We start from the raw sequence: 12299 nt of genomic DNA, 5'->3' as shown, positions 1-12299 counted from the left end.
GGCCTGGGCTCGGGGGCGGGGCGGCGCCTCGGGTCAGCTGACCAGGCAGTGGAGGCAGAACCCAGAAGCCCAGAAACCCGGCGGGGCGGCGGATCGGGACGAGGGCAGCCGGTTTGGGGCCGGGGGCAGGGACGAAGGCTGCGGGTCGAGGCTCTGGTGCCTCCCTGCCACATCTTCACGGCGCCCCCTCCAGCCGCCGGGCCGGCCCGGAGCCCCCGTCTTCTCCTTTGGAGCGCAAGATCCCAGGTGAGGATCTCAGCCGGCACTGGGTGGCCCTCGGGGGGCCGTGTCCCCCTCATTTGGGGCAACCAGCGTGCCCTCTCGGACGGGCCTGGCCAGGGTTTGGGGCCTGGGTCCCGGATTCTGATAGCTTCGTTTTCCCCTGGGCGGGCCAGGGGAGGGGGCCTCGCGGCGATGGAGCGCTGACCCCAGCGGCTGCCCTGTCATTATCCCCGCCAAACAGGCGGCCAGCGCTGGGCTGAGTCACGAGTTGGCCCAGAACCAGGCGGCCTGGAGTGGGTGGTATCCACGGCCGGGACGCTCCTCCCCTCTCCGTACTCCCCAGGTCTGCAGGGAGCACTGATTGCGCGCTCCCCACTCCATGCCCAGGGCAGGTTTTGGAGTGGGAGGCTGGATTTGAAAGTGTGAGGGTTGGCGCCAGTCTTGTCCATTCAGCCCTTGCTGAAGGCTGCCGTGTGCCAGGGGCCCTGTAGGGGGCTTGGGCGAGCACTGCAGCCAGAACGGAGTAATAGTCACCATCCATGGCTATTACCACTGAGTGTTTAACCGGTGCCAGGCACCGTTCTCCTCGCGTGGCCTGGGTTACCCCAGGTAACTGCAGGCAGCCAGGGAGGTGGGTACTTGCACGTTCCAGGTTCTCAGGTTGGAACTCTAAGGCTGCATCACCTGCCCAAGAGTTCTGTATTGTAGGCATCCGGCGGGTCAGTTCTAGAGTGGAGTGCCTTCTCCTCATCCTTAGGCCATCTGAGCTCGTAACAAGATCTTTTCTTGTTTCTCTTCCTCCCATCCTCTCTCCATATTTTGACTGCGCAGCCGGGATGTGTGGACTCCTAAGTTTACAGTTAGGTGGGAGAGGAGGATTGGGCTTAAAGAGTCATGATCGCTGAGGCGTGTTGGAAGCATTCTGCAGGTTTGTGGGTGAGGGGAGAGGAAGAGGTGGCAGGTGTTGTCCAGCCAGCCCTTGGAGAGGACAATTGATAGCTTGATCTTAGTATCCCTACCAGGCCCTTCATGGGGAGGACAGCCCTAGGGGATGGGACAGCATGTGCAGAAATAAGCCTGGAGAATGACTATTGAAGATCTGGGCACGGACAGGAGGTAAGGGGAGGGCAGTTCTCAAAGTACCTTGGGATGTGGACTTGATCGGGTAGGTGAAGGTCCCTTGAGCAGCTTCAGTGGAAAGCATTTCCTTGACTGAGCTACGAGCTGGGAGAGGAGCTGGGTGTGGCAGGAGATGCCTTCTCCAGCGCAGCCTTCCTCTGTGGCCACGGGCATCAGAATCAGCTGGGGGAGCTTCTTTTTTTTTTTAATTTAATTTTTTATTTTTTTTTTAATATATTTTATTGATTTTCTACAGAGAAGAAGGGAGAGGGATAGAGAGTTAGAAACATCGATGAGAGAGAAACATCGACCAGCTGCCTCCTGCACGCCCCCCAGTGGTGATGTGCCCGCAACCAAGGTACATGCCCTTGACCGGAATCGAACCTGGGACCCTTGAGTCCGCAGGCCGACGCTCTATCCACTGAGCCAAACCGGTTCGGCTGGGGGAGCTTCTTAAACCCAAGGTCCCTGATCCCCAATCCAGACATACTGATCCTAAATTTTGATCATGTGCCCTCCTTGATCCTAAGGCACCCCAGCTGTGGTCCTTGTCGATCCTACGGATGCCATCAAGCTTGGTTGCAACTCTGCACATCCGTTCCCTCGGTGCTGCGTGACTAGGTGGGCCCGTTTCCACAAGCCAGGCCTGGGCCACCCTGGTTCCCTGCTTGAGTCAGAACCTAGGGGTGACAGGCCCTCTGCACAGCAGTCCTCAGAGGAAGGCCCTTTCTGTTCAGGGCTCTTGTGCATGGGCTGGGGACCACCCACCTATGCCCTGGGCCCTGTGAGCCAGGTACATTCCTCAGGACCCCTTCCTCCCTCACTGGGCATGTGTCCACCTCATTTCTTCCCAACCTAATGAGAAGAGGGAGTGAGAGTGGCCTCAGGGTCGCTGAGATACTGGACTCTCACTCATAGAACCGTCACCACCGGCACTGTCAGGCCCTGGCTTAGCCTGCATGTGCATCTCATCTGCACAACAGCCCAAGGAGGGCCGCTCTTATCCTGTTCTGAACATGCTCGGACAGGTTACGTGCTTGTCCAAAGCCACTCTCCCTTAAATGGGGACAGCACTCCCCACCTCTCAGGTGAGTGCCGAGGATGGCAATGTCCTAACGTGATGAACAGCAATGGCATGTTTGGGATCTATAAGAGGAGGGTGGGGGCAGTCCAATTCGGGGGTGGCTGGGGAGCAAAAGGACTTGATTTGAAACGCCTTTGGTGCTGGGGGCAGGATATCAGGTAAACGCCAGCAGCATCAGCTGTGCTAAAGGTCATCTAGGTGGGTCACCAGGGTACAGGAAGAAGCTTTCAGCCATGCCCGCTGGGCCCTGGCGATGCTGCAGTGAGCCGGCCAGACAGTGGCCTGAGGTGCCCCTGTCCCGGCTCCGGGGCCTCTGCCCACTGCTGGTCACATTAGGGCTGAGAGCCTAGAGCTTCCTAGAGAAGCTGACTCGCTTCCTGTGCCTTCTCAGCTGTGACCTCAGCAGTTCCAGGGTCCAGTCCCGATGACAGTCCATTGGGGCTGCTGTGGCTTATAACAACACAGGTCCATTTGGTGCCAGCAGATCCAATGTCTGTTGAGGGTCCGCTTCCCAGTCATAGATGGCGGTCTTCTCACTGTGTCCTCACATGGCAGAGAGGAAGAGAGAGTTCTCTCCTCTCTCTCTCAGAAGGCAGTAATCCCATTCATAAGGGCTCCGCCCTGCTGACCTGAGCACTTCCCGAAGGCCCCACTTCTTAATGCCATCACACTGGGGGGTCGGTTGAATTTTAGAAGACATCAGTGTTCAGTCTGTGGCACGGGGCATCGCTTGAGGAGGAGCCCAGGCCTCCTGACAGGACTAGGAACTAGAGGGAGCTGGAGGAGCCTCGCGCCCACGCGTGGGGAAAACCCCTCCCAGCAGGGAGAAAAGGGGAAGCGTGCCTGGCGTCTGCGCAGAAGCGGGCAGGGGAGCCAGGCCACAGGCGGTTCCGCCCCGCCCAGGGACAGAGCCTGAGGCTGTGTGGCACGGTGGCTCTGGGCAGGGGTTTGGGTCCTGCTCCTCCTGGCTTTGACTCATGGCTCTGCCACTTCCTGGCTGGGAGGCCCTGGCAAGCCACTTCCCTGGCTCCTCTACTTCATGGAGCTGCGAGGAGGACAAGAGGCATATATGCAGCACAGAGCTGGCAAAGAGCTCGGCAATGGGGCTGTGGCGACTCTCCCTGGTGGGGATGGCGCCACCTGGCTCCGCCTGCTCCCCTTTCCCTGGGGTCGTCACACAAGCAGGGACTGCTCTCGTCACTGTGCAGGGTGCCCAGACACCGGAGGGGCCTGCCCTGGAGCCAGCCATCTTCTGGCATTGGCAGAGGTGAGAATGGGGAGGTGGCATGGGCGCCTTGCCAGCAGGCACTCCGCACAGGTGAGCTCCTGGGAGAAGATGGCTTGCATCCCAGCCACCTGTGCAACCTCGTGGTTCACCTGCCTCATCTGACTTGTGATGGAAGAAACGTGCCAGCCTGCAGAGAATGTTTCTGAAGCGTTTACTTGAACCAAACTGACAGCATGTGCCTGAGAGCAAGAGCTCAAGAGCTCTGGAGAAGGACAGTGTGGCAGCTTGTTTCATGCATTGGAGATTAAGGAGGGGAGAAAGCAGATTATAGGATTCTGTGCTTTCTTGAGGGTGGTTATGCCTGGAGTGTTATTATTTCCAGCATTTCCGTGGCGTTTTAACCCAAGAACAATGGACAGGGCTTAAAACCTTTCACTAAAGAAGTGATATGCCTGGGCTGACTACCTACCCACCGTGACCTGCCCAGTTAGGAATTTATGATCAGATCATCCTCACAGCGAGGTACTTCTGTGAGGTTACTTTCCACAGAAACCCCTTTCATTTCGCCCACAGACCAATGCCGGTGACAAGCCTAGTCCATGGGCCCGGTCTCAGCGACCCTCACAGCGCAATTTACAATAACAGAAGATTGGAAACAGTCTGAACGTTCAGGAGTTACAACCAAAGTGACCTGCTGGGGGCCAAGCTCTCCACACTATTTATGAGCTCACTGGGCCTCACCATGTATGAGGGAGGCGCTGTTATCCCCCAGTTTACAGCTGAGGGGATGGGGCACAGTTGCAGGGTGACAGTGGGATGTGAAGGCACTTACTTGCCCTGACTGTAGGTCCAGCGCTCTCTGCACACGTGGTTGACGCGGGTTTGCTTAGGCCACTGGTCGGCAAACTGCGGCTCGGCAAACCGCGGCTCGCGAGCCACATGCGGCTCTTTGGCCCCTTGAATGTGGCTCTTCCACAAAATACCGACTTCTGCGCATGGGCCACGAAGTTTCAATCGCACTGTACGTGTGCGCCCGCACGTGGTATTTTGGTCGGTTTGCCGACCACGGGCTTAGGCTGATGGTGTCCTGTGGTCCAGGGGCTCAGTCGGTGTCAGGTGATAAGCTGGGATGGGCTTAGGTTGGGGGTACCATGACCAGCACCCCAACCTTCCAAGGCTAAAGCCCCCTCTCTCTCCCTGTAGAGCCCTCGCCTGCCTCAGCGCACCAGCACCCTCCCTCCCGCCCTCGCAGCATGGTCTGGAAGAAACTGGGCTCCGGCAACTTCTCCAGCTGCCCCAATGGCTCCCAGTGGATATGGGACGTGTTTGGTGAATGTGCGCAGGACGGCTGGGACGAGGCCAGTGTGGGCCTGGGCTTGATCTCCATTCTCTGCTTCGCAGCGTCCACTTTCCCGTGAGTAGCGCCAGGGTGGCAGGACCGGGTTTAATCCCTTGAGAACTACCAGGCTACTTTCCAAAGCCCTCACGCCATTTCACAGTCCCACCAGCAGTGCGTGAAGGTTCCAATTTCTCCAAATCCTCATCCACACTCGGTATTTCCGATCTATTGTAGCCCTCCCAGTGGGTGGGAAGTGGTAGTTTTGATTTGTATTTTCCTGGTGGCTGGTGATGTTAAGTGGCTTTCATGTCTTATTGGCAGCTGATTATCTTCTTTGGTAAGAGGTCTGTTCAGCTCCTTTGCTCATTTATCATTGGATTTTTGTCTTTTTATTGTTGAGTTGTAAGAGTTCTTTATATTGTCTATGTCGACATAAGAATGTCCAAACCTGTAGAGAATTTTTATAGGAGTTTACTGAGTCAAACTGATGATAATTGCCGGGAAACAAGATCTCAGATGCTCCGCAGAATGGCAGTTTTCCGGGTTTTTTTAAGCATTTGAAATTAAGGGGGCGGTGTAAGGAAGACTATAAGAAGGTGGGAGAAAGCAAGCCCCGGGGATTGGAATACAGAGTGGTTAACATGATTGTGCTCTGATGAGGGTGGTTATTTCAAAGGTATGTTAACCTACCATACACACGTACACACACACACACACACACACACACACACACAGCTTGCTTCAGGCAAAGGTAAACTTTTTACTTAAGAATTCATATGCCTGGCGCATAACACCCATCATGACCTGCCCAGTTAAAGGACTATGATCAGATCACCCTGTCAGATTACTTCCCGTAGAACCCCTTTTCCATCCACTTTCATGTGACTTGCAAATATTTTCTCCCATTCTGTGGTTTGTCTTTTCACTTTCTTGGTATCCTTTGAAGCACAGAAGTTCTGCACTAGGTATGACACAAGAAAATAAAATAGAGACTGCCCTGGTTTTGCAGGGCTTCCCTTTAGACGACACCCTGGGAGTCACAGGGGAGGGCTGGGGGGAGTAGGCCATCCAGCAAGCGGTGATGTCAGGGCCCACTGGAGAGGCCCTCAGGAGGCAGAGTGGACAGGTCTGGGTGACTGATGGAGGCCGAGGGAGGGAGACGCCCTGTAGTGAGGACAGAGCTTCCCCAGAACTATCAGAGGAGCTGGCTGAGGCTTCCCCTTCCGGCCCTGGCGTAGTGCTGGCTCTGCCTGGGTCTGGCTGATTATCCACTGAGGGGGGTCGAAGGCCTGGGGGAGCCCCATGGGACGGCGGGAAGGGCAGCCACCTTCCTGCTCCTCCTTAGGCCCTGGCCTATCCTGGGTGTGACTTGCAATTTCTGGAGATAGGTCAGGTCACAGTATCCTGAAGGAGCTAAACGGGACACGGCATAAACCTTAATTAAGGGCCTTCTCAGCCAGGCCTGTGCTGGGCCCTGTCCTCGCCCTCAGGAAGCTTGAGTCCAGGAGGCACCAGGGTGCCACGTGTTACAAGGGTGCTGGTGAGCTCAGGCCAAGGAAGGCCCCGAAGAGGAACTATGTCCTGAGCAGTGACAGATAAGGAGGTGGGCGAGCCATCTGCAAACGAAGAGCTCAAAGGAGAAAGCAGTCCCGGTGGAGCGAGACCGGAGCCCCGGGGTCTGGGTGTGAATCCTACTTCCAGACTCCCAGCTGCGCACCTCCTCAGCCCGCAGTGAGGAGGGTCCTCAAAATACACCTGGACGTGGGGGACTGTGAGGACCGAGTGAGTCTGTACACACGAAGGGCTCAGAACCGTGCCTGGTACCTGGCCAGAGGTCCAAAGAAAGGGTCGCAAGTCCCAGGGACCCCTGGGAAAGAGCCAAGGTGCTGACTGCCCCAGTGTTTGTACTGGAGAGCAGAAGCCACAGCCCTGCCCCTGGAAGATAGCAGGCTGTGGTTGCCCATCATCTTATCGCCGCCCGTCCTGGAGATAGGGCCACGGCCGTGCCCGGGCCGTGGGCTTGCTGCCACCACCACTAGCCTTTTTCCAAACTCCCTACCCGCTTCGTAGAAGAAAGCTTCTAGGTCCCCAGGGTGCTTGGAGGAGCGTAATGCCGTGGTCTGTCCGAGAAGATGCGCATCCCAGTGAGTCACTGGGTGGGCAGGGATTCTCCCCAGTAAAAACCCCCAATGGGCAAAACGGGGCTCCCAGTGACCTTTGCCTCTGCCACCCCTGACCCCCACCCTGTGGTGGTCTCATCTGGGGGCCGTTCCCTGGTTGACCCTCCGAGGCGATGTCACAGCCCTCGGCCCCTGAGCGTGCATCTCCTTCTCTGCCACAGGCAGTACATCAAGGCCTGCAAGACGGGCAACATGGACCAGGCCCTGTCCCTATGGTTTCTCCTGGGCTGGATTGGTGGAGACTCCTGCAACCTCATCGGCTCTTTCCTTGCTGACCAGCTGCCCCTGCAGGTGGGCCGGCCCCGGGCAGGGTGGGCTGCCTAGGATAGCATGGCAGAGGCGTTGGGGGCACCCACAGGAGAGGCCCGAGCTCCAGAATCCTGACCTGTTGTTCCATCTTATGAGGGCCCCGTGCTGCAGAGACAGCCCTGGTGGGCCCTGCCACGCAGTATGGCAATGGGCTGGTCACTGTCCTTCTCTGGGCCTCAGTTTCCCCATCTGTAAAATGACCACATCAAACCAGAGGATCACCAGAGCCTTGAACCTCTGGGATGCTCTGATCCTGATGGAGCTGGGGGTGGGGGGTGGGGGGTGGGGCTGGAGGAGGAAAGGTTTCCCTGGAGAGGCCCAGGAGCCATCACTTGGTCCTGACAAGGGGAGCTAGCCCCCCCCCCCCCCCCCCCCCCCCCCGTCCCTCCATCTGCCCGGGTCCAACACTTAGCCACCTGCTCTCTAGTGGTGCCAGGTAGGAACTGCACTCCCGCTTTCCAGGTGAGCAGCCAGAGCTCAGGGAGGTGACGCGACTTGCTCAGGGTCACCCGGCTGGGGTGTGAGAGTGCTGCCCAGTGTCGGGGTGCGGGCCCCAGAGCCTGGGACTGAGCCAGCGCCCCTGCTTCTCTTGCAGACCTACACGGCGGTGTATTACGTCCTGGCAGACCTGGTGATGCTGTCCCTTTACTTTCACTACAAGTTTAAGAATCGCCCCTCTCCGTGTGAGTATGGCGGTCCCTCCCTGTCGGGCACGCTAGGGGCAGCCGGGAGTGTGAGAGGAAGCAGCTGTCCTATTGCCGGTGATAACCCTCCGAAAGGCTTCCTCAGGCCTTATCTGAAAGCCCGAGCCCTGATCGGCCAAGATAGGGGCCAAGGGCAGTGAGCACATCCGGCAGGACCACAGGGCTTCCCTTCACTCAAACTCCTATTCAACGGACATGGCTTCAGCTTCTCCTCTGTGCCTGGCCCTGGGCTTGGAGCCGGGGAAACAGGCACAGGGCTCACAGGCCATCGCTGCCTCTGAGGTCAGAGCGAGGGCTGTGAGATGCGGCCCGAGGCACTGCTTTTGATTACCCCCCCCCCCTTGGACCCTACTGCTGTCATCGTATTAATTTTACAACTCCAGGGGAAGGTTAGTGTTATTGCGCCCATTCTACAGATGAGGAGTTAAAGCTCAGAGGGGTTCAGTCACTTGCCCAAGGTCACACAGCCACCGAGGGGCAAGACCATGACTCCGATCCGTTTGCTGCCACTCAGATATCTAACTTCGGCTTCCCTCCTGCCTCATGTCCAGTGTCTGCCCCCATCAACTCCTTGCTCTTGTTCACCCTGGGACTGGTGTGTGCCACCCCGCTGCTGAGCAGCACTGCCTCTATGGCTGCCCCGAGGGAGGTCTTCCAGGGCCGGAAGCTCCTGTCTGTGGAGCCGGGCAATAAGGTGAGGTGTGGGTACGGAGTGGGAGGGCGGAGGGGGGAGGCTGGCCTCAAGGGCCCTCCCTGCAGGGCCACCTGGGCGGGGGTTGCCCCCTAGGAGGGAGCTTGGGGATCTCCCTGCCAGGCGCTGAGCACTCCCTTCTGCTTTCTCAGCCCTTCACTCGGCAGGAGATCATTGGTTTTGTCATCGGCTCCATCTCCAGCGTGCTGTACCTGTTCTCCCGGCTGCCTCAGATCCACACCAACGTGAGCCTTGAGCGGGGTGGGGCCGAGTGGAAGAGAAGAGCCGGCCGGGCAGCGCGGGCCTCTGGGTTCAGGAGTAGCACAGAGCAGGTCTGGGTCTACACTCACTGTTGGCTTGGGCAACTTAGTCCAATTCTCCAAGCCTCGGTTTGTGCCTCTGGAAAATGGGCATGGTGATGCCTGCCATCCAGGCATCCGTGTGACCTGTGTGACTCTCAAGTAGGAAGTCAGGTGACAGCGAGGGGCTGAGCTTAGAGGCCTGAGAGGAGAGAAGGTGGAGAATCAGGGCTGGGTGGGCAGAGGCAACGAGAGTCAGCGTGGGGCTGGAGAGCAGGGCGTCATGGCAGCAGGCATAGCGCAGCCATAGTCTCCTGTGGACCTGGGTAGGGGGCCTGGAGAGGTGGCAGGAGTGAGGATGAGGAGTCGGGCCCTGGAGCGGGTTGTCGGCGTTGGACACTGGGCACACAGCGAAAAGTCAGATTTTGACTAATGCACACTGTGACGGGCCAGATGGATACATGGACAGTCACAACCCAGGGTGACAGGAGCCCTGTTTGAGGTCTCTGACCCAACCCCCTCACCTCCAGTTCCTGCGGAAGTCGACCCAGGGGATCTCCTACTCGCTGTTCGCCTTGGTGATGCTGGGGAACACGCTGTACGGGCTGAGTGTGCTGCTCAAGAACCCGGAGGAGGGCCAGAGCGAGGGCAGCTACCTGCTGCACCACCTGCCCTGGCTCGTGGGCAGCCTGGGCGTGCTGCTGCTCGACGCCATCGTATCCTTCCGGGCGTGCAGGTGGGGCAGGGTGGGCACAGCAGCCCCTGCCTGCTCGGGGCTTCCACATCCACCCAGGGTCAGCCCTGTCTGCCATGCACCCCGTCAGGCACTGGCCCAGTCGTGAGCAAGAACTGGGTGGCCTTGCCCCCGGGAGCTTCCAGCTCTGGGGAGGCAGACAGGATGCACTGATTAGAAGTCATTACTTCGTTGCAGTGACACTGAGGGCCCCAGAGAAAAACTGCAAGAGTGTGTGACCAGGGGGCTGCCCTGATTTAACCCTTTGCGGTCCAGTTTTATTTTTGGAATTCAAACAGTCTGGTCCAAATTAATTGACGGGGTTGAATGTTGAACCCGTTTGCCGTGTCTCGGCCTCGATGTTGGACCTGCTCCTAGCGCCTGGTCCGTCGAGTCAGCCTCCACGTTGGACTGAAAAGAATAAAGGCTCCGCAGAGGCCTCCTGGGTGCCATTTAAACTGTTAGTCGGGCAAGGCAAGAGGGATGTGCCCAGCTCAGCTTGTGCAAAGGCCCCGAGGAACGGGGAGATCGGGCCGTGCGGGCCGGGGAGCGCCAGCTGGAACGCGGAGACACGTGAGTTCGTCACAGTAACGGGGCCAAGTTCTGGCTCTGTTCCTCCATAGCTGTGTGACACGGGGACACCCTAACCTCTCTGGGCTTCGGTGTCTGCATCTGCATGGGGGCGGCGACCGTCACTGTCTCACCGAGATCGGGGCCATACGTAAGGCAAGGTGTCCGGAAGGCTGCGCGGCCCCAGCACAGCGAGTGCTCAGTAACTGTTTGCTGAGCGGCGGAACGGGGCCTGGTTTGGATCGCATTTGGCAGAAAGTAAGCACGGCCCTTGTTTGCACATCTGCCGAGTCCCTGCTGGCTGCCCCGAGAGACGTTCACCTCACCTGGAGCCAATATAAAATGATAGTGAAGGTCAACAAAAGCAAAGTGTAAGCTCTTAGTGCCTTCTAATGGCCCCAGCCACTGGGTGAAACTCCCAGGATGGTGTAGGGCGGGGAGGAAGGCAAGCTCCTGGGGCTGGAGTCAGGGAGGACTGCCTGAGGGAGGAAGACCCTGGCGCTGGACCTGGAGGAGGAAGTTGGTTGAGGGGTGGGAGGGCATTCAGAGTGGAAGGTGCAGTGAGAGCAGAAGCTGGGAGGTCATTGCCGGCCCTTCCGCCAGCCAGAGAGGTGCTGAGGGGGGGGAGAGGGAGCTCTGGGTGGAGCCACAGGTCCCCAGGGGCAGGCCCAGCCCGTCTGTGCTTGGTCAGGCCTTGACGTGGACCCTCCAGATCTCCATACAGTTCCTGGTGTACAGGAACGCTGCCACGTCCGCAGAGCACCAGCCCCTCCTCCCCGGCTGACCAGGACCCCGGCCAAGCCCAGATGACCAGGACCGCCAGCTACCACTCAGTGCCGAGGACCCTGGACGAGGCTGTGGAGGAAGCCAGGGTCGGGGGGGCCTGGTCCTCCTGACCCAGCTGCCTACCCCCACGCCTCCTGGGCTGACTCTTCCAGGAGCCAGAACGGCCCCAAGGGGAAGAAGGTGGAGAATCAGGGATGGGTGGGCAGAGGCCACTGGGAGCTCATCCCCCAGGCCCTGAGGCAGCTGCCCTGGGAGCTTTGGTGGAGGGGCTGCAGCGGGCACCTCACCCCTGAAAAGGCAGGGCAGCTGCCCCTCACCCACCTACCTCATTGTGCGCCTCCCCCGGGGAGTGTCCCGCCGTGGCCGGTACCCAGACTGTCCTGCGGCCTGCAGCCAGCCCAGTAAACCGTGCTTCCCAGCGAGGCCTGTTCTGTTGCTCCTTCCCAAGATGCTGGGGTCGGGGCTGCTGTGAACAGCAGTGGAGGGAGATCTGGGCCCCACCTTCCAGGGCCAGAGGGTCAGCTGTGGGGGAGCCAAGCAGGAGGGGACCGAGTCTGCCGGCTCGCGTCCCGATGGCCTCTCGTTTCTTCAACCTGCTTCTCGGTGACAGGCTCCACGCCTGGGGGTGGGGACCAGCAACAGGGTCCCTGACCTCGGGGCTCAGGAGGAAGCACAGCAGTCAAGGTTCATATCCTGGTTCTGCATCTTAGCCTTCCTGTGCCTCGGTGACTTTGAACTGTGAAATGGGATGACAGTATTACCGCTTCGTACGTCCTTAAGAGATGGTGTCATTAGGGAGGTTAGCCCAAAGTCGGGCGCGGAGTAAGAGTTCAGTACAGGTTAGCTTTGATCGTGTTTAGTTGGAGGAGAGGGACAACCAGACCTCCCCGGAGATCCGGGAGACCTTCCTGGAGGAGGCGGCATGGCAGAAGAATGAGCAGGGGATACACGGGGAAAGGTGGGAGTGTTGCTGGCCAGAGGAAAAGAAGGTGCCAGAGCGGGTGGGAAGGGAGGAGAGGGAGGCAGGGCTCGGTT

General features: G+C 58.8%; 1 protein-coding gene across 2 annotated transcripts; it reads left to right on the top strand.

Annotated features, from left to right (window-relative positions):
* The first annotated feature begins 28 nt into the window (after positions 1 to 28).
* Positions 29 to 11687, top strand: SLC66A1 (solute carrier family 66 member 1). Of its 2 annotated transcripts, none has more exons than XM_081086825.1 (8): positions 29 to 246; positions 4857 to 5067; positions 7334 to 7463; positions 8077 to 8164; positions 8737 to 8879; positions 9029 to 9121; positions 9706 to 9891; positions 11191 to 11687. In XM_081086825.1, exons 2-8 carry the CDS (start codon positions 4907 to 4909, stop codon positions 11260 to 11262), a joined length of 873 nt encoding a protein of 290 aa, XP_080942951.1. In that variant the 5' UTR covers positions 29 to 246; positions 4857 to 4906; the 3' UTR covers positions 11263 to 11687. The 2 variants fall into 2 exon arrangements, with proteins under 2 accessions (XP_080942951.1, XP_080942950.1); XM_081086824.1 differs by lacking the exon at positions 29 to 246 and adding an exon at positions 3346 to 3692.
* The last annotated feature ends 612 nt before the right edge of the window (positions 11688 to 12299 follow it).

Source organism: Myotis nattereri (assembly GCF_964212035.1).
Source record: "Myotis nattereri genome assembly, chromosome: 3".
Taxonomy (NCBI): domain Eukaryota; kingdom Metazoa; phylum Chordata; class Mammalia; order Chiroptera; family Vespertilionidae; genus Myotis; species Myotis nattereri.
The sequence above is the reverse complement of the archived record's forward strand: the minus strand, read 5'-3'. Positions and strand labels throughout refer to the sequence as shown.

Bases quoted from the DNA above. Each gene is read 5' to 3' on its own strand.
- SLC66A1 (XM_081086825.1), top strand. From the start codon at position 4,907: ATGGTCTGGAAGAAACTGGGCTCCGGCAACTTCTCCAGCTGCCCCAAT. The intron at 7,464-8,076 runs GTGGGCCGGCCC...CTTCTCTTGCAG, and splicing joins CTGACCAGCTGCCCCTGCAG to ACCTACACGGCGGTGTATTA. The intron at 8,165-8,736 runs GTGAGTATGGCG...CCTCATGTCCAG, and splicing joins TAAGAATCGCCCCTCTCCGT to TGTCTGCCCCCATCAACTCC.